This window comes from Macrobrachium nipponense, chromosome 12 (assembly GCF_015104395.2).
Source record: "Macrobrachium nipponense isolate FS-2020 chromosome 12, ASM1510439v2, whole genome shotgun sequence".
Taxonomy (NCBI): Eukaryota; Metazoa; Arthropoda; class Malacostraca; order Decapoda; family Palaemonidae; genus Macrobrachium; species Macrobrachium nipponense.
Window position 1 is genome coordinate 19,610,522 of NC_087205.1, and position 25,830 is coordinate 19,636,351.

A 25,830-nucleotide genomic window follows, 5' to 3' on the forward strand; every position below is an offset into this window, starting at 1 on the left:
GGTGAGACAAAAAGTAGATGGTGAGCGAGTTTCGAGATTCCACAGAACTCAAAGATCATGAAGGGCTTTGTTGTTTGACAGACGCAAATCTCTGAGCCCCAAAAGCCGTCAACAACATATTTGCGTATTCTTTAATAGTTTGTGACTGCCAGCTTATCCCATTCCTTCAGACGGAAATGGAAGACGGTAATCTTATTCCTGTCAACATCTCGATAGTCTGAACGTTGTCAGACTCAGAGCGGAGAGGTTATAGGTACCTTTCGAGTTAGAGTAGACAGACTCTCGGAAAAGGTCCTAGGAAAGTGAACTAGGAAGGATGTGACCTCTGTGAATCCAGGATCCTGAAGGCCAACATGGGGCGATCAGGCGTCATTGTCGCTCCCTGTGACGTCATAAATCCTCTTATTACATTTCCTAAGCGATTGAAAAAGGGGGAAAAAAAGGAGACTAAACATCCATCCCCGTTTAATACCATAGGATGGCGTTTAAATGGTACCGATCCCGGACGAGAAAAAAAGGAGCAGAGAAGAAGCCTCTTCGTCCTCAACCTATCGAAGAGAAGAATGAAAGGGCGTCCCTAAGGTCTCCACAACTCTCAACTTGCTTCTAAAGAAAGATTCCACTCGAAAGTCAAAAAGTTGCTGCGTCGATCGAGCGATTCGTACGGACTTTTGCAATCCTGTAACGAACCTCTAGAGGACTGTTTACATTCTACGCCTGGTTGTTATAATAGGCTCTTTCTCGTAAACTCGAGCAGGGACCGAGAGACGATACTTCTTAAGATATGAGAGAGCTGTGGAATTTCAGAGTTGATGTGGACCACTGGTTCCAAAAACTCGTTTCGAGGACTGGAGGGACGACCGACTTGCATTTACTTCTTTCAGATTAAGATCCAGGACATCTGAAACCCTATCCAGATGTCCGGCATCTTCTTTCTATCATGACGCACTGAGAGATCTTCAGAATCATTCCTAGATCTTGAATAATATTTCAGTTTCCCGGTAGGAAAAAACTGTGGTCTGAATTGCAGTCTATTCGGGGAAACAAACTTCTTCAGTAAGGAAATGGTCCCCAGCAAGCTCATCCATTCCCTCCCCGAGTATGCTTACTTCCCTAATAAGGCTGCGCTTTGCCTAAGCAGGAGAGCATATAAAAGTGCAATGTTGCGGTAGACTCGTAGTTCTATACCGTGCGGTAACGAGCACCGAAAGGATAAAGAGATAACTCTGTTGAACATAGTAAGGCAAAACGAATGCAACGTTTATTCATTCACGCAAGAAATCCCCTCAATCTTAGGCTAAAGTCCGTGATTGTAGGACAGAGATACAGTTAGTCAGTCAATCCCGCAGGAGAGACGTAACCGCCAGCACAGAGATACGGTTAGTCAGTCAATCCCGTAGGAGAGAGAGACGTAACCTACCGCGCATGACAGCGCACGATCTGTTACTGGCCTCGGTTGGACACTGACAGTCAGCCTGAGTCAGGCACAGCAGCAGCCGCAGGCTTACGAACATCGTCTCTTAACTTTTATGTCTGGGTTGCCAGCTACCCTATACCGAAGAAATATTGTCCGTTATTTTTTGAGCAAAAAGAGACTCTCAAGCTGGTATATTTTAAGCGAAACAGAAAACGCTAAATATATAGATGCGTTTGTGTCGTCAGAACACTACCATACAACGGTAAAAGATAAATCGGAAACTCCTGGAAGGCTGGGCGGGAGTAACGATTAAATGTCCTTAAAATAAGACAATAGACCTCTCGGTTGCCATCCGAAGAGGTAACTACAGCAAGCTGGTATGACTTGAACCAACCAGTAGTAAAATAACGCAAGGCAAAATATTTTATTATATCATAATAAGGTTGTTCATACTTACCTGGCAGACATATATATAGCTGAATTCGGAAATACAGCTACATACATATCTGACAGGCAAGTTTCATGAACATAACTTATAGAATCGAAGCAGACAGCTCAAGCTTCTTATGTTATTGGACATAAGCGTTCATTGACTTAGTCTACAAGTCTATTTCTTGTACGAGTCTGCGAATGACGAATGAGAGCTCTTCCGAATCTTGTCAATAAGAGCTTATTCGTTTACGCAATATCAAGTTAAAACAGATGGATTGGTCAATGAGAACTAAACCCATTTACGGGACAAAGAGATATTTTGTCAATGAGGGGATACCCCACTTACTTGACAAAACGATAGTATATTGTCAATGGGGGAAAGTCACTGAAATTGACAAAACGTAATCCAGGAAGTCGAGCATTTTATTTTCCGATTCCCGTCTCAAACGAGGAAGGGGGCAAGAATCCTGTTAAGAGACAGGGCTTACGGCAGGTAGAACGACGATGTTCAATTCGGCAGCGTAGTCCCGACTAGAAACTGACAAAATCTATTCATCTGAAAAACCCTTTCAGATGGGCTAAAAAGCTTGCAAAATTATCCTGGGAAGAGGAAGAAACTCTCCAACCAGCTTCCTCTCCCGTATCAACAAACTAATGCCTGCTAAAGCTTAAAATTTATTGGCAGTATGGCAAAGGAAGTCCTGTCTTGCGCCTTTCCTGAAGAGCGTCCTTTTGATGAATGCCTTTGCAAGAATCGTACTGAACGTCGCGAGACGTCGAGCCTTTACATAACCCGTAACTGCCTTATCGCAAAGTCTTGACTGCGGTAGAGAAAACGAGATCTTCCCTTGAGCTTTCTTAACTCCATCCACCTTTGCGAAAGCAATAAATATTGACAGAGACCTCTTCAATTCACGAAACCTGAGGTCCTTGCTGGGTTTCGAAGACGAAGTTGTCTGTTCACTTTAAGCTTCCTCCGAAGCACTGCTTACTTCACATTCTTGAGGCTCAAATCTTAAACAAGAGCTTGAAGAGTTCAACAGAAACGTTCAGCCGGAGACAAACCTGGTGTGCGCTGGTCGCGCGTCGGCGTCCATTTGCGAGGACGCTCGGCGTCCTGGCGCGCTCACTCGGCGTCCTACTGGCGAGGACGCTCGGCGTCCACTGGCGCGCGCGGCGTCCATCCGAGCGTCCCGTTCAAGCCGAGCGTCAAAAGAAGCGTGCAGAAAAGCGTCACGCTCCTGACAGGCGTCAAAACAAGCGAGAGAAACTGCCTTCTTTTTCATATTTCTCGGTGGAAAGACGTACACGTGATCAGGCGACGTTCGCCTTCTTACTTCTCACTGAAACGCATAACGAGAGAGAGAGAGGGGACGTGAAGCGTCCTCTTCTATAAAGCTTCTATTTAGAGCTCGAGTCCTACCGAATGGGACGCCAGATCGATGTGGGTTCCCCGTAACCCTCCTTCGGCTTTTCGACATGCCCTCTCCCTGGTCCTGGAGTCCGACAGAGGTCCAGGCTAGAGGCGTTATGGGGCGGATCTGACGTTCCCTCCTGACGAGAGAGAGGACGTGAAGCGTCCTCTTCTCTAAAGCTTCTTAGAGGGCGCGAGTCCTTCCGAGAGCTCCAACCCTTGCGCGGGGAGGACGCCTCGGAGGACGAGAAGCAATCCTTCAGGATTCGTGCACGTGCACGAACTTTGGCAGTCTGGGGATTTTCATCAGAAAACTGCGAAGGCAACGCCAGATCGGTGGGGGTTCCTCGTAACCCTCCTGCGGCTTTCGACATGCCCTCTCCCTGTGGTCCTGGGAGTCCGACAGAGGTCTAGACCTAGAGGTGTTATAAGGCCGATCTGACGCACCCTCCACGACACAAGGGGCACTGTCACTGCACTTAGCCACTTCACTATTGCTCTCTAAAGCAAGCACTTTCGATTCTAAGTTACGGATCGAAAGAGTATAAGAGAAAGGGCAGTAACCTCTACAGACACTGTTTTAGGGCCCGAAGGCAACATTACAGGGTTAGGAGTAACAATAACAGAAGTAGCACTCTTCACAACAATGAAGGAGAGCGATCACCTCTCGCAGACATATTCATAACCCGTAGGCCATACTATAGGGTTAGGCAAAATAAAGTCTACAGGAAGGTTAGCAGGTTCACTACCCTGACTGTTGTTCACTGATTAATTGCGTACATACGAATCATATTTTTTCCTTACGGAATTAGACATGTTTACTGATTAGACAAAGTCTCACACTCCTTACATGACAAATCTCAACAAAGAAGCAAGACCCATACCCCTCGTCCGTGCATACCAAGTGCGGATCTACCGAAGCTTTCGGTAGCCACACCCTATCTTTGCAGACAACCCACTCTGAAACTAGCCTAACTAGATTCAGATATCTTATGCAAAAATGAATCAAATTCAAATCAATTTAAGATAGCGTATGCCTAGCCACAAATCCAAGTAAATAAATCAAAAGACAATTAGGATACTTAGCGGCAATGAAGTTTCCAAAATCCTAAGACGGAGGTACTGAAAACAGGTGTTTTCAGCACCGGCGACAGAAAAATTATGAATAGAAAATGGGAATGGTTCCTGATACCCGCCTCCCAGCGGCGGGAATGGGTACTAACCACCTGGCCGACCACTGCGTGTGTCGGAAGTTTTTTAAATTCTGTCGGACTTCAGAAAATACAGCTATATATATATCTGACAGGTAAGTTTCATGAACAAAATGAAATGCATACTGAGGGGAATAGTATGGAGTTTTGATTTTTCACTAGGGATGAATAATATGGAATTCCAGTACTCTTAAAAAAGAACCAGACCTTGTCTCATAGGCTTCTGCTTGATGTCAGGAGTCATGGCAAGTTCTACCTTGAGATTTAGTTGCTGTTTTTACTGTTGAGTTATTACCTGTGCCAACCATGCTTTTGGTATTCTTTGGGAATCTTTGTGTGCTCTCTTCCGAGAGCAATTAGATAGGGCTGGGACTCATGATTCTAGTTCTGCCCTCAAAATAGACATAGTTGTTTTAATGTAAATAGGGCTTGGACTCATAATTCTAGTTCAACCTTCTAAATGGACTTAGTTGGTTTTAAGGCAAAGATAAATAAAGAAATTGGGATCAGAATCATCAGGCAAAGATAAATAAAGAAATTGGGATCAGAGATCATCATGAATACTACAGTTAGAGAATTTAAGCAAGAGAAGAAGAGGAAGAGTGTCTAGTTGCTGAGGGAAGGTGGCTGTTGGAACTATATGTGTATTCCATACATATAGCTTGTTTTATAAGTATGGGATATATAGCTATACTGCTTGAGTGTGTTATTTATTTTATTTCAAATTTTTTTATAAAATTCCTTGAATAGGTTCAAAATTCTTAATCTCACAGGGCTGGCCAAGGATGTCAAGAAGATTAGAGGCTTGCATTTATGGAGCATAAAAATGGCTAAATTTTGTATTTTCTGTGGAGCAAATTTTTGACAATAGATAAAAAAATCTTTGAAGTTTGCACACATAATCAAATGAGCATGTTACAGGATTATTATTAGGTACTTCAAGCTGACCATCAAATGAATATGGAATAACTACAATATTTAGGTATGGTGACATAAGTACTATTTTAATTATAATTATGTAACTTTCCCAGTAATTACATAGATAAGAGTTTCACTCCCCCAGTGGTTAAAATTTTGAAATTCATGGGTTGTGCTAATTATTCGGGGAAAGAGAGGAACAACTTGGCAAAGAGCTCAGTTTGTCTCTGATGGCTATACACTGGTTGTCGGGTGTAGTTGATTCTGAAATTCTTGACTTTTCTGATTGTTAGTTCATCACAATTAGTGAAGTATTTTCATTTGTAGGCTGCTTTAGCTTTATTCTTTTTTTTTTAGAGAACTTATGATAACTGACTTTGTTACTGACTTGACTAACTGTTTGTGATGATGGTGGATTCAAGTTTGTCTAACTTTAGGTAGTACTGTGTAAAGGTTGTAACAGACGTTTGACCCAAGAATCTTATGATTCTCACACATTGTGTATGGATTGCTGTGGACAAGTATGCTTATTGACTTGAAATGTTCAGAGTGTACTGACTGGGATGAAAAACATGGAAAAATTTGTCTTTCTAGAGAAAGTTAGCTAGAGACAGGAAAAGAAAGGCATTGGCTATGGGAGAATCTAAATTAGTAACTAGTTAGGGATCCTCTGAATTAAAATTGGATTCTCATGTTCCTATCATTTCTTTGGCCCCCATTCCCAGTTCTCTTGCTATTCCGCCATCTCCAGTTTTAGGCTCCCACACTTCTGATCCCAACCCCATCACCAGCACTGAGAAAAAGCTTGATAAGAGCTTTGCTCTATTATTACAGATGATGGAGCAGCTTGGTTTTATCAGTGATAGTTTTTATGGACAAAGCTAAAAGTACTACTACAGTGTTACTGGAGGAGGTGGCTGTTCGTCCCATTGACTCTCATCGGAAAAGGTCACTGGCATACTCCCCAAAACCTGGGAGGAGTCGAACTGATAGCCCAAGTGAGGTCGGTGGGGGCCCCAGGAGCAGTTGCCCCCTCAGTTCAACCTATTAACATATCCCAGGTTACAACCAAGAGCCACTGGAAAGGTCTCTCTGTGGATGTGCATAGTGTTTCTAGTTCAGAGGATTCTTTCTCCATCATAAGTGGCGTTCAGGGAGTAAATCTCATCCTTAGAATAGGGGTGCTACGGACGTGGTGCTTTCTCCAGTGGTTCCTGTCAAGAAGTTTAAGGAGCTGGAGCACCCATCTTGCAGTCACTGGGACATCCCAGAGCGTTTTTCTTTTGATTGCCTCTCGAAAGCTGATGCTCCTTCTGCGTCCAAGGCTCATTGTTGTTCATATGCTCTGCAACATGCGCCTGTGCTTCCTTCGACTCCTGCTCCTACAGTAGCTCTCGAGCGCCCAGTAGTGCCTACGCTTTTGAAGGGAGCCAAGCGCCTGTTAGTGCCCGAACCCTCAGCAGTCAACAAGCACCCTGTAGCGCCCCCCTTGTCCGGAGTCAGATAGGCACCCACTTGCGCTCAAGTGCCCATTGGCACCACCAGCTCCTATTGTTTCCTCTGATGCATAGGAAGTGGATCCCATGAAGTTGAAACTGGACAGTAATTGTCTCTGCTTAATAAGGCTCCCCTGCAGACTTTACGACATCCTGAGCTTCCTGTAGAGCAGCTACGTTGCAAACTCCTGTGGATATGACACTTTTTCCAGTATCATCCAAAGGTAAAGAAACAGAAGACCAAGAAGTCCCTTCAACTGCTTATGCTTCTTTGATGAAGTTCCTTTTGGCCCCATTTCCTACTTTTTTCTTGGCAGGAACTCCTTCGTCGCCCACTTCTACATTTATTATGGATATGCCTTCCTCATCTTCCTCTAACCGGCCAAAAATGGTCCTTTCGTCATCGGCTAAAAAGGCTTTCAATGAAGTAGAAGCATGGCTTGTGAAAAAGAGAGAACAAGGCAGGACCTCCTTTAGTTTTCCTCCCTGTAGGTTGTTGAGGTGGAGATATTTATCCTATGCAACTGGAGAAGCCCCTTGGAGATATTTATCTAATGCAACTGGAGAAGCCCTTTCCTTTTTGATCTGTGCTTCTTCACAAGGGAACTTTTCTGGATTGGTGGATTCAGCCAGACATTCATCTTTTTTTGTTTTCAGTCTCGGAACGGGCAATCTCTTGAAGAGTACAGACAGTCCCCAGTTATTGACGAACTAAATTGATGGTGATCTGGTCTTATGGTGCTTGTCTAACGCCGTAAAATCTGAGATTTATGGTGCCATAATGGGCTGAGTTTCAGTTCTCAGCGCCGTAAGGTGCTGATACATGATAGAGTTGTGGTGCCATAACATGCCTGACAGAGGCACCATTAACTGGTTATTGGCGCCATTAACCAAAACTCAGTGCCATAAGTGCCATAAATCACTGAGTTTTGGTTAATGGCACCCCGCCAAGAACAGAACCCCCACCGATAACCAGGGACTGCCTGTATCTTCAAAGTGTTTGAAGTTATGAACTTTTTAGACTGGTCAGTTGGTGCCATGGCTGGTAAGATTATAGCATGCGCTGAATTACCTGAGAACTTCTCTTCAGACTGGCTAGGAGTTCTCTCTTGTATCTACAAGGGTATTAGGAATGGATCCCTTGAGTTGGCCTCGTTTTACACAATGGGTACTCGTAAGGTGAGGGAGCTCTGGTGCTCTTATATGACACAAAGATTGGCACTTCTGTTTTCGCCTTTGGATAAGAAACATCTTTTTCCACAGGCAACGGTTCTGGGTATTGCATCTGATTTGCAAAAGAAGAGTACGTGTGGCCTTCTTTCACAGTCCTCCAGCCCTTTCAGAGTAGACAAAGATCGTTCTCCTGCTCCAGAGGAAATACATGTTTCTCTTCACGAGGCATCAAGAAATCATTGTCGAAAGTTCCTTCTCGCAAGTGAGGAGAACGTTCTCCGTACGCAAGCTGGAGCCAGACTCCAATTGTTTTGGGAAGTTTGGCAGGAGAAGGGGGCAGAGGGATATAATATCTCCTTTGTAAAGACGCCTTCCATAGTCAGCACTTCCGTCATCTTGATTGCTTATCCCGCAGGATCAACAAAGTTTTCGGCCCTTGCGGTCAAAGTTACATCTCTCATAGGGGAAGTGCAGAGCATTTATTCTCCAAAATTTTACAAGCATCTTTTTGTAGTCCCCAAGTCATCGGGGGCTGGAGGCCTGTCTTCAATGTCAGCACCCTCAATGTCTTTGTTATGAGGACAGAATTCAAGATGGAGATAACTAAACAGTCCTGTCATCCATTTGCCCAGAAGATTGGATGACATCCATAGACCTACAGGATGCTTCTTCCATGTCCCTATCCACTCAAGGTCAGGGAAGTACCTCAGGTTTGTTTTTGAAGGAAGGATGTTTCAGTTTTGAGCCCTTTGCTTCGGACTTACGACGGCTTCTCAGGTTTTCACCCGAGTGATGGCTCTCATTGCAAAGTGGCTTCATCTACAGAGAGTAAGAATCTCCTTATATTTAGACGATTGGCTTCTCAGGGCTCGTTTGGAGAGTCAGTGTAAGGAGGACCTCAGGAAGACTCTTCTGTTTACACAAGAATTAGGAATTCTTATAAATAGTGCTCAGAAATCACAGTTGATGCCCTGTCAGAAGATTCTGTATTTAGGAATGATAATAGTGTCTTGGAATTTTCGGGTTTTTCCGGCTCTTAAAAGGATAGAGTCATGTTGAGGAAGGTACAAGAGATCGTTTCCCCAGACGAATGTTCAGCTAACAATTGGCTGAGTCTTCTGGGCTCTCTATTGTCAATAGAGCAATTCGTCTCCCTTCGCAGACTACATCTCAGACCTCTACAATTCTTTGTAAAGGTGAGTTGGAATAGGAACATCCCTCCAGACCAAACGTGTTTCCTGTTACTCAAAAGATAAAGGAGGACCTCCTTGGTGGAAATCTGAGAGGAGACTGTCAGAGGGCAAGTCTCTCTTTCCATTGAGCCCCAGCTTGAATTGCTTCTTAGATGCGTCAGACCTGGGCTGGGGCCCTCTACTAGAGAAGAAAGAAGTGTCAGGGACTTTGTGCCAGGGACTTGGTCCCAAGATCAAAAGTTGTTACATATTATAAATGTGAAGGAGCTAAAGGCAATACATTTAGGCTTTCAGTCCTTGTTGGAAGTGAAAAACAAAACGATTGTGGTCCATCTAGACAACACAACCGCTCCGTCATATATAAGAAAGCAGAGAGGGACTTGATCTTTCTCTCTGTACAAGGCAGCAAAAGTTACCTCATTCATCCAAGGAAGACGCATAGTCTTGGCGGACGAGTTAAGTCGTTGGAAACAAGTCCTCTTGATGGAATGGACCTTGGATCCTCTGGTCTGCCTGGATCTTTGGAAATTCTGGGGAAAACTGATGGTGGATCTGTTCACCTCATCGTGAAACCTTTGTTTCTCTCTGTTTTGTTCTTCAGTACCAGATCTGCAGGCTTGGGCAGTGGATGCTATGCTCCTTGACTGGTCAAACAAAGATCTATATGCCTTTCCCCCATTTAGTTTGATCAGACAGGTGATAAACAAGTTTCAGATGCACCAAAATGTCTCGATGATTTTGATAGCTCCTTTTTGGCCGTTGAAGGAATGGTTTCCTGACCTCATAGACTGTCTGGTGGACTTCCTGAGGCTGCTTCCACAAAAGACACTAACACTCGGACAACCACACTTCCAGAGATTTTACCAAGGCCTGTCTTCTATGGCCCTGAAAGGTTTCAAACTGTCAGGAAACTTCTTTGAAAGAAAGGATTTTCTAAGGCAGCTTCAGAAGCTATCTAAATGTAGAAGACAGTCTTTGAGCAAGGTATATCAAAACAAATGGAGGATTTTTAGAGAGTGGTGTAAGAGTTCCAATATCTCTTCTCAGATCACTGTGACCCAATAGCTTGACTTTTTAACCTTTCTACCTCTACCATAAAGGGTTATAGAGCTATGTTGGGCTCAGTATTTTGCCACAGAGGGTTGGACTTGTCTTCCAATTCTGACCTGTCAGACCGTATTAAGTCCTTTGACACTTCCAAATGTAAAGATTCCCGGGTTATGTCGACTATGTCTTGGGATTTTGATATAGTGTCAAAGTGGTTGTTTAGACCTCGTTTTGAACCCATACATGTAATCTCATTGAGAGACTTAACTAGAAAGACCCTCTTTTTAGTCACATTGGCAATAGCAAAACAGGTCAGCGAAGTGCATGCTTCAGATAGAAGAGTAGGCTTTTCCAAAGGGAATGTAGTTTGCTCCTATTCCCTTGGTTTTTTTGCCAAGAATGAGTCCCCTGCTAATCCATGGCCACATTCTTTCTCAATTAACAGTCTGACAGAGACCCTGGGAACTGACGATAATGAAAGGACTCTGTATCCTGTGAGGTCCTTAAACTATTACCTGCATAGAGTGAAATATATTCTTGGCAACTTTTGCAGTCTGTGATGCTCAGTTGAGAATCCCTCCAGACCACTGTCTAAGGATGCCTTAGCATTCTCCCTTTGGGATGTCATCCATGAATCACACTCAGTTCAGGAAGACAAGTTCCCTTTATGTAAGGTAAAAGCTCACAAAATTAGAGCAGTAGCCACGTCGTTGGATTGTAAAAGGAATTTATCTCTGACATGAATATTACAATCTGCATTTTGCAAGTCTTTTTCTCAAACTGATGTACATTAATAATGCTTTGAGGTAGAACTATCCATGCTTCCCACATCCCTTAATGTAGGAATCAGCTATGTAATTACTGGGTAAATTACATGATTAAAAACTACATTTTTATAATAAAACAAAGTTTTTATTATACTTACCCAGTAATTGCATGATTGGAGCGCATCCTCCGTCCCCTAGCATGAATTTATTATTTAGGGGCATAAAACAAACTGAGCTCTTTGTCAGGTTGTTCCTCTCTGTCCCCAAAATTGGGCGGGGTATTGTTGCCTAGTCAAAACAAAAGAGAAAAATTAGCATATCCCAGGAATTTTGGCATTTTAACTGCCATGCGAGTGAAACTCTTAGCTATGTAATTACTGGGTAAGTATAATTAAAACTTTTTAATATAAAAATGTCATATTCAATATATTCGTTTTCAATATATTCTCTATTTTTAGGGGATCGTATATATTTTTCTGGAGACACCATGATAAGCCTCAATGGATCAATTGTAGCTCGTGTGACTCCATATAGTCTAGCAGAAGTTGAGGTCATAACAGCCACTATCGACTTGGAAACAATTCGCAGTTATCGAACGAGTTTCAGAAGCAGATGTCTTCGTGCTTCACACAGCCCATCTTACCCTCGTGTTCAGGTTTGCTTGGATAGTAAACAGTACTTTCACTTCAACCACAAATACACATTTTTTTCTGCAGTTGTATTTCAACATGAGAAAGTCATAATAACCCAGCAACCTTGTCAAAACCTACAAAAACTCATTATTGTAGTACTATAGTGTTGCTATTTCAAATATGTTACAGTGCTGTTACAACAATTACCTTTTTATAATAAAAATGCAGCAGATCCTACTTTTAAAACAGGATAAAAATTTCTGGGTTTGAACAAATCTTCAGTGAAAATGTTTCCAGAGTAATCTGGGCTTTTATTTTTATTTGAAAAAAAGTGACCACTTTTCTCATTATATAAACACTTGCCTTTTCAGGTTAATTTTGCACTCTCGGATGATGAAGACTTTTCCTTACCCTCATGTGTTCCCATTGAATACAACTTTCCATCCCCTGAAGAAGAAATTCTGTATGGGCCAGCATGTTGGTTATGGGATTATTTGAGAAGGTCTGGTCAAGGTGGCTTCCTGTTACCTTTGTCTGGAGGTGTTGATTCTTCTTCAACTGCTACAATAGTCTTCTCAATGTGCCATTTGGTAGTTAAAGCAGTTGCAAATGGGGAAGAGAAGGTATGTAAAATAGTGTGATTTAGAATTAAATAAAATTTTTTTTAGTGTAGCTGCTGTTTGTCCTCACAGGAGTTACACTCTCATTGTCTCCCCAGGGCTCCATAAGACAGACCAATCAATTACAAAGAATTCTCTTATGATTGGTCTCGGCCAAAATAGTGTTTGTAGGCACAATGATGGAATATACAGGAGGGCTCAATCTCCTGTCCTACAACGATTACCTAGGCTCTGCATTGTGCTCGCACAGTTGTAGCAACAGCTGATTCAGCCATCTTCATTACACTGGTCTGTCCAAGAGTTTACAAGTCCCCAGGTTGTACTCCAGGTATTGCATTCGTCTTCACTTTTTATCTCATTCTTTACACGAATCAAGCTAAGTAGTACTTAGTTTTAAGACCCAGTGAAACTTCTTAGTTTCTTAAAATTTTAATGGGCAGGCTTATATTTGTTTAATTGGGAGCTAGGAAGCCTCTTGCAAGGTGAGAAGTTAGTAGTGAATTGCTAGGTTACACTGTAAAGTGGTACCTTGACCTACAAGTGAATTAATATATGAGTTTTGTACATGAACTTCCCTGCCAGATATATACTTAGCTTAGGTCTCTGACGTCACGACAGAAAATTCAAAACTCGCGGCACACGCTACCGGTAGGTCAGGTGATCTACCTTACCCGCCGCTGGGAGGCGGGTGTAAGAACCAGTCCCCCTTTCTTGTCAGATTATTTTCTGTCGCCGGCTGGACAACACCTGTTGTTCAGTCCTTACGATAGTTAAAATTCGTTCTCGTTGCCGACGATTTGGATTTTGGTGAAGTACCCTTTGTTTGTTGGCTTGGCATACGCTTTTGGACTGTTTTTTGGATTTTTCTTTTGGATTTCTCTTACATATCTATAATCATGGATGATTCTGAAGTTAAGAAACCTAGTTTATTTAGGGTTTGTTCAGAGAAGGAATGTAAAGTTAGGCTTCCTAAAGCTGCATTAGATCCTCACTCGGTATGTACGTCTTGTAGAGGGAATGAATGCTCTTTTATTAACCCTTGCAAAGAGTGTGAGAATTTGGATGAGGATGGTTGGAAGGCTCTTTCTTCTTATGTGAGAAAGTTAGAGAAGGATAGGGTGCGCAAGGCTTCTTCAAAGAGTTCTAGTAGATCGAGGGTGAGTGAAGTTGACGCTGAGAATCCTGTAGTAGAAGTAGTTCCTTCTCCAGTTTCAGCCCCTGCGCCCAGCTTTGAACCCGAAGATTCGTTTTCGGAAGTTGCTTCTGGGAGAGCCTCGATCAGGAGTAAGGAGAGCCTCGCTCGCTCTCGACAAGGGTAAGAGTGATGATAGTGCAAGTGATCAGTGCAGTGCCCCTAGTGCAGTGGAGGGTGCGTCTGACCGGCTCACTAACGCTTCCAGGCCTAGACCTCTTCCAGACTCCCAGACCCAGTGGAGGAGGAAAGTCGAAAGCCGCAGGAAGGTTAGGGAGAACCCCCACCGGTCAGGCGTCCCTCGGCAGTTCCTGTTGCTCGTTCCAGGCTGCCTTGGATCGAACCAAGAAGGAGTTATTGCGCCAGTGCTTCTCGTCATCTTTCGTCGCCTTCTCCTCAGCGTAGATGGATCGGAGCGCCTCGGAGGTCGTCTCGCCCTCTCAAGAGGCCCTGGAAGGATCCTTGCGCCCTTCCTTCCAGCCCCGAATCCTTCGCGGAAGAGCCAGAAGTGGAACGCAAGAGAGCCAAGATTTCGTCCGGTTACGCTTCTCCTGTTCGCTCTCAGACTTCGTCCCCTGTAGAGGAGTTTAAGAGATCTCCTGCGCGTATCCTGGCGGGCCTGCAGGCGCAGATTGCGGCTTTAGCGGAGTCTATTGCCGGGACTTCTCATCGTCGGAAGGACGCCTCACTTCCGGTGAAGAAGTCTAAGAACGTTCCTTCGGCTAAATCTCCTTTGGCTAGAAAAGCTTTTGAGCCTGTTAGTAGGAGGTCAGAAGTGCAGGCTGGAGCCCGGGATCTTTCTCCGAGTAGGCTCTTCCTCTCTTCCAGCGAGAGTTGTGAGCATGTAAGGCGTAAGGAGCCAGACAGGCTCTCTCCTCAGGATTTCCGCTCCTCTTCAGTTAGGCGTCAAGAGCTTGACAGACGTCAAGAGCCTCGTTTCGTCAGGAGCGAAGGAAGAGTTCTTCGCCTGGTGGCCACTCTCCTTTTGACGGACGCTCGGAGCCTAGTAGGCGTCAAGAGCCTAGTAGGCGCCAAGAGCCTGGTAGGCGGCAACGGAAGTTTTCTCCTCCGTTAGATCACTCCCGATTGGATAGGCGCTCAGAGCCTTGTAAGCGCCTCGCTTCTGACAGGGATTCATCTGTGGATGTTTTCTCTCCCCGTGGCAGGCGTCAAGAGCCTGGCAGGGGTTTTGAGCTCAATAGGCATCAAGAGCCTGGCAGGCGTATTGAGGATGGCAGGCGCCAAGAGCCTAGCAGGCGCAGAGAGCCTGATAGGCGCTCTCCCTTATCCAGACGCTCTTCTGTGGAGTTAGAATCTGTTTCCGACAGACGGGCCTCCACTTGTAGGCGCTCTCCTAGTAGGCGCTCCCCAAGTAGGCGCTCTCCTAGCAGGCGCTCCCCAAGTAGGCTCTCTCCTGGGAGGCGCTCTCAAAGTAGGCGCTCTCCTAGTAGGCGCTCTCCAACTAGGCGCTCTCCTAGTAGGCTCTCTCCTGGGAGGCGCTCTCAAAGTAGGCGCTCTCCTGGTAGGCGCTCCCCGTGTAAGCCCGGGGGGGGGGGCTCTCCCGGTGGTTTTTTCTTCCAGTAGGCGGCTCGCCTAGTAGGCGCTCTCCGAACAGGCGCTCTCCAAGGATTAGCTCTCCTCCGGGCAGTAGAGCTTCTAGACGTCATTCTTCGGAAGAATTTGTTGGTGATTCCGAGGAAGATTTGCCAAGGATGCTTCGGTTTCTTCGTATAAGAGACTTACAGACCTCCTCTTGCAAGATTTTGGGGAGTCTCTTTCGGCCGTTGCTCCTCCGTCTCCTCCGTCCTTATTTTCAACGACCAATACGGCTAAGAAGTCTTCAGTCGTTAAGATGAAGCCTACAGTGTCTATGAAGAAGGCTCTGAAGAACTTTGACGACTGGTTGCTTTCAAAAGAAGAGAAAGGCAAGACAGTTTTTTCTTTTCCCCCGTCCAAGCTGACGGGTAAGATGGGGTTCTGGTACGAGTCAGGAGAGCCCTTGGGTCTAACTCTTCCCTCTTCTGCAGACTCGGACTTCTCTTCGTTGGTTGATTCGCACGTCGCTCGGCGCTGAATTCTGCGAAGACGACGTGGGGTATGAGCGAGTTGGATCACCTTCTGAAGGGAATGTTCCGAGTCTTAGAAGTTTTTAACTTTCTTGACTGGACCCTTGGAGTGTTGGCTAAGAGGACTCAAGAGCAAGACACTCTTTCGCCTGAAGACCCTCCACGCAGTTCTGTCTTGCATGGACAAGGCAGTGAGAGACGGTTCCGGGGAAATTGCTTCACTTTTTGGTGCAGGAGTGGTAAAGAAGAGGGCCGTTTTCTGCTCTTTTCTTACCAAGGCGGTTTCTCACGCACAGAGAGCTTCCTTGCTGTATTCACAGCTTTCCCCGCAACTCTTCCCCAAGAAGACTATTAATTGATATCTCCAGCTCGTTATCAGCAAAAGCGACGCAGGATATGCTAGCTCGCTCGGCTAGAATTCCGAAACCTTCGTTTCAGCAGAAGACGAAGAAAGAGGCTCAAAGTAGGCAAGAACCCTTTCGAGGAGGACCTTCGTCTCGCTCTTCTTCCTCCAGAGGTTCGAGACCACCTAGAAGAGGAAGGACCTTCTCCCGGTCTATTAGGGCCAAGAAGTAGTTCGTGTGTCCTCCAGACAACTGTGGGTGCCAGACTTCTGAACTTTGCAGATGTCCTGGGCACGAAAGGGGGCGGACAACTGGTCCCTCGGCGGTCATCAAGAGGGGATACCTCATTCCCTTTATCTCGAGACCACCCTTGACCACCACTCCAAGGGCACTGGTGGCCAAATACAAAGACCCACTAATGAATCAACGCCCTCGCTCTAGCGGTAGAGCTGATGTTAGAGAAAGAGGCAATAGAGATGGTTCAGGACCCTCTTTCAGCGGGTTCTACAACCGTCTGTTCCTAGTTCCCAAAGAACTCAGGAGGATGGAGACCGGTTCTGGACGTGAGCGCCCTGAATGTCTTTGTGAAGAAGAGGAAGTTCGCTATGGAGACGACGTCATCAGTCTTAGCAGCTCTTCGTCCCGGGGACTGGATGGTGTCGCTGGACCTTCAGGACGCTTACTTCCATGTACCGATCCATCCTTCTTCTCGCAAATTTCTCAGATTCATGTGGGGAGGGAACGTTTTTCAGTTCAGGGCCCTATGCTTCGGCCTTTCCACGGCCCCCCAAGTATTCACAGGACTGATGAAGAACGTTGCCCAGTGGCTTCATCTCGAGGGAGTGAGGATTTCCCTCTACTTGGACGATTGGCTTATCAGGGCCAAATCCAAGGAGAAATGTCTGGAGGACTTACGAGTGACGTTGGATCTAGCAGCTTCTCTGGGTTTGCTAGTGAATTTCGAGAAGTCACAGCTAATCCCCAGTCAAGAGCCGTATCTATCTGGGGATTCTGATGGCTTCTCAGGTTTTTCGGGCGTATCCGTCCCCAGAGAGGATAACCCGAGGTTTGGAGAAGGTAGCAATCTTTCTAGAGAAAGATGTATGCACAGCGAGGGAGTGGATGAGTCTGTTGGGGACACTCTCCTCGCTGGAGCAATTCGTTTCTCTAGGAAGGTTGCACCTCAGACCCCTACAGTTCTTCCTGACGAGGAACTGGGATCGGAAATCTCAAGGTCTGACTTTGCGTTCAAGATTTCGCAAGAGATAAAGGAGGATCTACGTTGGTGGCTAGACCCTCTATTGTTCAAGGAAGGCCTTTCCTTGCAGGTTCGGAACCCCAACCTAGTGTTGTATGCAGACGCTTCGGACAAAGGTTGGGGAGCTACTCTCGGGTCGAGAGAAGTGTCAGGCACCTGGATGGGGGATCAGGTGTCCTGGCACATCAACAAGAAGGAGCTAACAGCGATTTGGTTAGCTCTCAAGACCTTCGAACCCCTCGGAAACAGGGGGGGACTCACTCTTTCTCCCTGTACGAGACAGCGAGATCGCTCCTCTTGTGGTCAGAGGAAAGGAACATAAGGCTTCTCACCAGGTTCGTACAGGGAGAAAGAAATGTCAGAGCGGATCTGCTAAGCAGAAGGAATCAAGTCCTTCCCTCAGAGTGGACTCTGCACGCGGACGTATGCCAGGAGCTGTGGAGGACGTGGGGCAGGCCCCATCTCGATCTATTTGCGACTCCAGGAATGCGCGGATAGATCTATACTGCTCCCCTATTGCAGACCCAAGAGCAGTGGCAATAGATGCATTCCTGATGGATTGGAGGAATCTGGATCTTTATGCGTTCCCGCCTTTCAAGATTATAGGGGAAACGTTAAGGAAATTCGCAGCGTCAGAGGGAGCAAGGATGACGTTGATAGCTCCGTTCTGGCCCGCCCACGACTGGTTCACAGAGGTACTGGTGGATGTCCCAAAGATCCCCTACCTCTAAGAGTCGATCTTGCTCAATAAACAGCCCCACTTCGACAGGTTTTCACAAAAACCTCCCCGCTCTCAGTCTGACTGGATTCAGACTATCAAGAGTCTCGTCAGAGCTAAGGGCTTTTCGGCAAAGTCTGCAAGGGCTATTGCCAATGCACGTAGACCTTCCACATCTAGAGTCTACCAGTCGAAATGGGATGTTTTTCGACGCTGGTGCAGGACTCATAAAGTTTCCTCCTCCAGTACCTCTGTGACTCAGATTGCAGATTTCCTTATCTTCCTGAGGGAAAAATGCGGGTTGGTTGTCTCCACCATCAAGGGATACAGGAGCATGCTTTCCTCAGTTTTTCGTCATAGAGGATTAAACATATCTGAGGACAAGGACCTCCATGATTTAATCAGATCGTTTGAAACGGTTAAAAGAACCTCCTCCTTAGTGCCTAGCTGGAATCTAGATGTCGTGCTGCTCTTCCTGAGGTCCTCAAGGTTCGAACCTCCCCATGCTGCTTCGTTCAGAGACCTTTCGTGGATACTCTTTTTCTCTGTGCGTTAGCGTCAGCGAAGAGGGTCAGCGAGCTGCAGGCTCTAGAAGGTGAGGTAGGTTTCCAAGGAGGCTCCGCGGTTTGCTCTTTTCTTCCGGCTTTCCTAGCCAAGAATGAAAACCCTTCTTCGCCGTGGCCCAGGAGCTTTGAAATCAAAAGCTTATCCTCCTTAGTTGGGACAGAAGAGGAGAGATCTCTTTGCCCGGTGAGAAGCCTGAAATATTATCTTCAGAGGAAGAAAAGACTTGCTGCTAATTAGAGCAATCTCTGGTGCTCTGTAAGGGACCCCAGTAGGCCCTTATCTAAAATGCCACTCTCATTCTTTATCAGGAATATTATTAGAGAAGCACACACTTCTTGCAATCAGCAACAGTTTAACCTTCTGAAAGTCAAGGCGCACGAAGTACGGGCCATCGCGACGTCTTTGGCTTTCAAGAAGAATTTGTCATTACAAAACCTTATGAAGGCCACTTTTTGGAGGTGTGAATCAGTCTTCTCTAATCACTACCTAAGGGACGTATCGATTACGTATGATAAGTGTTTTTGGGCTAGGCCCTTACGTTATCGGCGGATTCAGTGCTGGGGCAGGGAGCTGAAACACATCCTTTTAATCCTTTTTCCCTGTTAGTTTTAAGTTTGAGTTTTTTGGTTGTACGAAGGAGGTTGCAGGAGGCAGCTCCTTCTTTCGTATACTAATGTTAGTATTTGGTTAGGTGATCGGTTGTGCTTTAGGCTCCTTGCAATTGGTAGTGATAGGCTCTGGCATGTAAGCGGGTTGATCCCCATTGACCAGATCCTGCTTGGATTCTGCCAAGTAAGTGGACTCAGTTCCCATTGGTAGACCCAAAGAGTTCTTCAGCCATAGGTCACGCCCTCGCTGAGACTCTTTAGGCAACGCAGACTAATAGACAGTAACTATCAAGTCTTCTGCCTAAATCAGGTAAGAACCAGAGGTTTATATTATGTATTCCTTTAACATGTGTTGTCCCCACTTTCTAAGTAAGTATGTGTCTCTTTCCCTCCACCAAGGGTGTCAATCAGCTAAGTATATATCTGGCAGGGAAGTTCATGTACAAAAATGATATTGTTAGTATACAATAAAGTTTTGTACATACTTACCTGGCAGATATATACGATTGATGGCCCGCCCAGCCTCCCCTCAGGAGACAGGTGGAAGAAAATAACCTGACAAGAAAGGGGGACTGGTTCTTACACCCGCCTCCCAGCGGCGGGTAAGGTAGATCACCTGACCTACCGGTAGCGTGTGCCGCGAGTTTTGAATTTTCTGTCGTGACATCAGAGACCTAAGCTAAGTATATATCTGCCAGGTAAGTATGTACAAAACTTTATTGTATACTAACAATATCATTTTGCCGAGGTATAGGTTGTCACTTGGCCAATTTTTTGCTTTGTTACACAAGCAAAAAATTGAGGTACGAGCTCGAGATGCCGCTGCTACGTAGATGACATAGTGACGAAAATTAAGATAAGCAAAGAAGAAAAAGTAAATATGCATCTTTTCCATGAATCTTTTAAAAAGTTATATATTACTTCACTGTATCTAATAATATTGTATGTATTCTCATATTGTTGTATTTTATAAAATGCTACTAACATGTGGTCAGTGTTTTGGTTTGGAAATCAGCTGAATACAAGTTTATTTTGCCATATTTAACTCAATTCTGAACGAATTTTCTTGCTTCTAGTTAGCATAAATGAATGTCCAGATACTTGACTTACCGTATATACTCGCGTATCATGTGACTTTTGAAGACCTAATTTTGGAGCTAATTTTAAGGGGGTTGTACCATACATGAGATATGAAATTCGAGTCCATCGATCTTTTAAAAAGTTATGCATTACTTCACTGCATCCAGTAATATTATATGTATTTTCATATTACTATTTATATGTATTAAAAAATACAAACAGCAGTCAATGTTTTGGTTTGGAAATAGCTGAGGGCAATTGTGAGGTAAGTTTGTTTTGCCATATTGAACTCAAATCAGATCAACTTTCTTCCTTCTAGTTAGCGTAAATGAATCTCAAGATACTCCGTTTATATGGGACAAGGTTATTTTACAGTATACAAAGTATTTTCAAGTCAAAATCACTTTAAATACTTATCGTTTATGAACTAAATTTAGTTATTATTTTTATGTAGATGGAGCTGAGGGCCATTGCGTAAACAAAAATCAAACCTCCAGAAGAGATTTATTCTGTTGGTTTTGGCCAACATGACGCAATGTCCAACATCAAGAAATTGGGGTCACGCTCACGTCTTCTTAATATAATAATGCTAGCCATGCTTCAGATGGCACAAGTAAAGAAGTGGCACCTGTCTGCAGTTCACCTCACAGAGTCTTTCAGTGTAATAGTAAACTGTCTATCAAGGAAAAAGACACCTTCATCCTGCTTCCACAACCAGAAGTGGACCTGTTCACCACATACGAGAATCACAATCTCACAGTATGTGTCCCCGAACTTGGACAGTCGGGCAACAGCAAGAGATGCCTTCCTACAAGACTGGAACAACTGGAGGATGATACTATATCTTTTTCCTCTGTTGTCCCAAATTTCGAAGGATTTGAACAAACTCCTAACCTTCAAATGAACAGCTTACTAAATAGCCCCAAATTGGCCAAACAGGCATTGGTTTCTATTACTTCAACAACAGGCGAAAAGATCAATTCCACTATTGTCCGCTGTTCTATCCCAGAAACTAGAAGGGAAAGTCGTTTATGCATCCTCCTTTCTGAGCCTAGACCTTCATGTATGGATTTTTAAAAAGTCTATTGTGAAAACTACTGACCCAACATTGCTAGGTACCTTGTGCAGAAATTACAAACATCATCTATCTGGCAATACCAGTATGTATGGAAAATATAGTTAGATTATATCCATTCTGAGAGCTCAGTGGAGATTTCTTTAGAAACACTTTTAAATATCCTTATATATCTTTTATGAAGACAAACGTCTTGCTGTTATAACAATCATGCCATACAGGGCAGCATTAATGGAACCCTTACTTTATGGATTTGGGATTGACTCTAGCATAGAGGTTGTCACTTCCCATCTGCAGTCTTTTGCTCTACAAAGATCCACTCATGAAAGACTTCCAATTACATGGTCCCTGAATAAGGTAATACTAAGACTTTTATCTACCCTTCAGTTCAGTGGACCCATTACAACCACAACTCACATGCTACAAAAGGTGATCCTCCTGATTGTAATAGCATCCGAAGCCCATATTAGTGAACTGGGCTCTCTTAGATGGGGTCAATATATCACATGAACTGCTGATAATTGATTATTATTGTCCCCTGGCCCATCATTCCTGGCCAAGAATGAGGATCCTTTAAGAAGGAAATCTATTCTTATAAGAAAACTCAATTTAACAAACAAAACATTATGCCCAGTTCAAGCACTTAAGGTTCACCTAGAGGTCACTGCAAACATCCCAGAAGGACCAATTATCCTAAACCTTAGCATGAATAAATCACTCTCTCTACAAGGGCTAAGAATATTTTTAATTTTTGAGTCCCTGATTAAAAAGGCAAACCCACACTTCTTTCCTAGGTCGCATGATATTAGGAAAGTAAGTAGTACATATGTTGTCAGCCTTCTTCAGAAATGTCTCTTCCGAAGAGACATTTCTGCCATGAGCCCAAACAAGTTTGACTACACTGTGTATCAGTAAGTGGTGTGGGTAGCCCTGACCCCATAGGTGCTACAGCAGAAATCCATGGGTCTTCCTAATGGGTGGGTATGCTGACTATCGCTGGGGAAGGTGCAACAAGATTGCAACCATATCCATCATACTTTAGGGAAGCCATGACAGAACTTCATTCTAAAAATGTATGTTCTTGTTTTGTTTCTTGTTTTTCATTATCAAAACATGTGGTTTGACCTTGGACCAGAAATGTTTTAGTTTTATCTCTGGATTGTAGGGATTAAAATTTTGAGAGCTTAAGCCTTTAATCACCTGTCAGTTTCTTTATAAAGCTCCTTTGAGGATAAAAACAAATGACTACATTATAAAAAAACAGGTTTTGACATAAGAAAAACATTTTTGGTAGTTGCTGTTGAGTCCTCAAAACCCTCCCACTTCCCTGACAAAAAGCATATGATTTGGGCAAGGGATCATCCTACGTTGACTAACAGAGAGTAATGGTTCATGGTCTTTTGACCGGCCCGGTTGCAAACGATGGTTGATGTGCATGCGCATTAGTCACTTCTTCCAGATTCTGACTGGAATCAGCCTTGATAAAGACGAGAGAAAATACTCTCTTGTCTGAGTCCATTATACTCTATCACATGTCATTGTGTTTATCATTACGACACAATACCCTGTTCCAAGACCTAGCTAAAAGGTATTGCTCTGATATTAATCTAGTCACCATGGAGAGCTCTGGCACACCATGGAGGGTAACTCCTTTGAGGACTCAGCAGTGACTACCAAAAATATGTTTTTCCTACATCAAAACCTGTTTTTGGTAGCCACTTTGAGTCCCCAAACCCACCCACTTTCCCTGACAAAAAGGCATGGTATTGGGGTGAACATTGATCGTGCACAGACCTGGTGTGTAATGAAGATGGCTGAATCAAGCTATTGCCATATCTGAGCAAGTGTAACATAGAACCTAGGTAATCATTGTAGGACAGGAGATAGAGCCCTCCTATTCTGAGTCCTTTACATCTTAGCACTGTGCCAACAATTACTATTCTGGCCGAAACCAACTGCTGTAAGAGAATTCTTTGTAATTTGGTTGGTCTGTCTTAATGAGCCCCATGGGGGGCATGAGAGTGTAACTCATTTGAGGACTCACAGCTGCTACCAAAAATAGGTTTTTCCTATGTCAAAGCCTGTTTTATAGTCTGCTATGACTTTATTGAATGATGTTCCGTCTTAAAGTTATTTTTTAAAATTAAGTTTACTTAGGTATAAAATTCAAAATAGACGCTGTACAGTGAAGTAAAATTCATTGGGTTGTAGAATTCACTTGTAGAATTGTCGGGTTTAAGTCTTCAACTATGCAAGGTATTTATTGCTAATGCATATTAAATGTGATGTCTAGTTAGATTACTATAGTGGTTATTATATTCATGTTTAATTTTTTCTGGAGGAAAATTTTGCCATTGTACTAGAAATTCTTGAGAATGTTCAATAGAAATTTCTTCTTACTCTTGCAGTAAAAGTGTATTAGTATTTAATATGATATCAGTTGTAAATTGAAAGTATGCTGCTTTTATTCTTTTTTATGAATATCTACACTGCAAGAAACTAATAGGTTTTGTCAGGACCTGATTACATAAAGTTTTTATATTGAATTCGCTGTACTTTGCTTTATTTTGTTTTGCTGATCTTTAATCTAGCTCAAGACAGCTTTTGTCTGTTTCTTTGTCACCTCTCCCATTTTTCCGAATGTTTTTAAGGAAAATCTTCACTTTTTGTCTTCTCTAATTCTGTTTCCTTTGTTTTATCTTCCATGTTTATATTTTTTGTACATGAAAACTTACCCAGCAGATATATACTTAGCTATAGACTCGGTCTTCCCGACAGAATTTCAAAACTCGCGGCACACGCGACAGGTAGGTCAGGTGATCCACCATTCCCGCCGCTGGGTGGCGGGATCCGGAACCATTCCTGTTTTCTAAACCAGATTTTCTTTGTCGCTGGGCGGACAACATCTGTTGTTCGTTCCTCCCATTTTGGATTTCTACTCGTTTGCCGAGAATTTGGATTGGTTATATTGGTGACGTATTCTGTTTTCTCTGGCTTGGCATACGCTTATTGTGGACTGTTTTTCGACTTTGATTAGGATTGTTCTTTCATGATGTCTGACGCTAAGGCTTCACCTATGTTTAGGGTTTGTACAATGGAAGATTGTAAGACTAGGCTGCCGAAATCTTCGGTAGACCCTCATAATGTTTGCTCCAAATGTAGAGGTAATGAATGTTCATTTAACAACACCTGTAATGAATGCGAGAAGTTAACAGAGCTTGAATGGAAGAACTTATCTTCTTATGTAAGAAAACTTGAGAGAGATAGGATTAGGAAAGCTTCAGTTAGATCCTCAAGTAGATCTTGTTCTCTGGAACAAGAGTTTAATAACTCTCTTGTAACTAACATTTCTCCCTTAGCCGCAGCTTCTTCTCCCTGTATTGAATCCAAGGATTCTTCCTCTGAAAGGGAAAATGTAAAAGCTTCGATCAAAAAGCTGCAAGCTCAGTTACGAGCTTTGGATGAAGGTAAGAGTGTTGACAGTGATATGTGCAGTGTCCCCAGTGCAGTGGAGGGGGCGTCTGACCGGTTCCACATTGCTCCTAGGCCTAGACCTCTCAAACTCCCAGGACCAGGGGAGGAGGAATGTCGAAGCCGCAGGGAGGATGTGGAACATCCCCAACGGTCAGGCGTCCCTTCGGCAGATCCTGATGTAGCGTCCCAGGCTGCCTTGGATAGCCGCAGAAAGGGCATCCTAAGGGAGTGTTTTTCGGCCTCGGATTCATCCTCTCCTAGACTTGGATGGAGTTCAGCCTCTCAATCGCGCCCTTTGAAAAGAGCCTGGAAGGCGCCTAAAGGAGACACTGCGGACTCTAGCCCAGAGCGTTTTCCTGAGGATTGGCCTTCAGATCATAAGAAGGCAAGGCAGGAGGAGCCCTCTCTTCAGGACCCCACTAAGAAGTTCCTGATCTGCCTTCAGGAACAGTTATCCTCTCTGGTAGGCTCCTTTACCAGAGATTCGAGAAGGAGGAAAGACGTTTCTCTTCCTGTCAAGAGTTCCACTAAGCGCCCCTCTTCTGCTAGGAGGGAGCTCTCATACTCTCCAAGACGCTTCTCTCCTGATTCCAGAGACTCCTTTGACAGGAGCTTTTCGCCTGATAAGCGATTCCCTTCGCCCTATAGGCGCTCTTCTCCTCGGAATAGGCTTCCTTCTCAAGACAGGGTTTTGGAGCCTAACAGAAGCTCCTCAATTCATCGCTCCCCAGTGGTTCAGGAAGTGCGTAGCCGCTCCCCTAGAAGACGCCTAGAATCTAGTAGGAGTCACGATCATTTCAAGCTCAAGGAGCCGGAAGAGAGCCGAGATCAGTTCAAGCGCCAGGAGCCTTCGGGACGTCAGGAGTCGAGCAGGCGCCAGGAGTGGTTCAGGCACCATGAGCCTGCGGATCGCCAGGAGTCAAGCAGACGCCAGGAGTCAGTCAGGCGCAAGGAATCAGTCAGACGCCACGAGTCAGTCAGGCCCCAGGAGCCAGTCAAGCGCCAGGATTCAGGGCGCCAGGAGTGAGTCAGGCGCCAGGAGTCAGGACGCCAGGAGCCTCTCAGGCGCCAGGAGTCAAGGCGCCAGGAGTCAGTCAGGCGCCAGGAGCCTAGTGAGCATCAGAAGAG

The 25,830-nt window shown here is 44.5% G+C and overlaps 1 protein-coding gene across 3 annotated transcripts in view; it reads left to right on the top strand.

The window, feature by feature from the left end:
• The window catches only part of LOC135224397 (glutamine-dependent NAD(+) synthetase-like), a 141,999-nt gene that overhangs the window by 54,546 nt on the left and 61,623 nt on the right, over nucleotides 1-25,830 (top strand). For all 3 annotated transcript variants that reach the window (XM_064263364.1, XM_064263361.1, XM_064263362.1), the window contains exons 7-8: nucleotides 11,527-11,723; nucleotides 12,072-12,323. In XM_064263364.1, coding sequence (XP_064119434.1) covers nucleotides 11,527-11,723; nucleotides 12,072-12,323 — 449 coding nt within the window. The remainder of the gene's footprint in view (nucleotides 1-11,526; nucleotides 11,724-12,071; nucleotides 12,324-25,830) is intronic.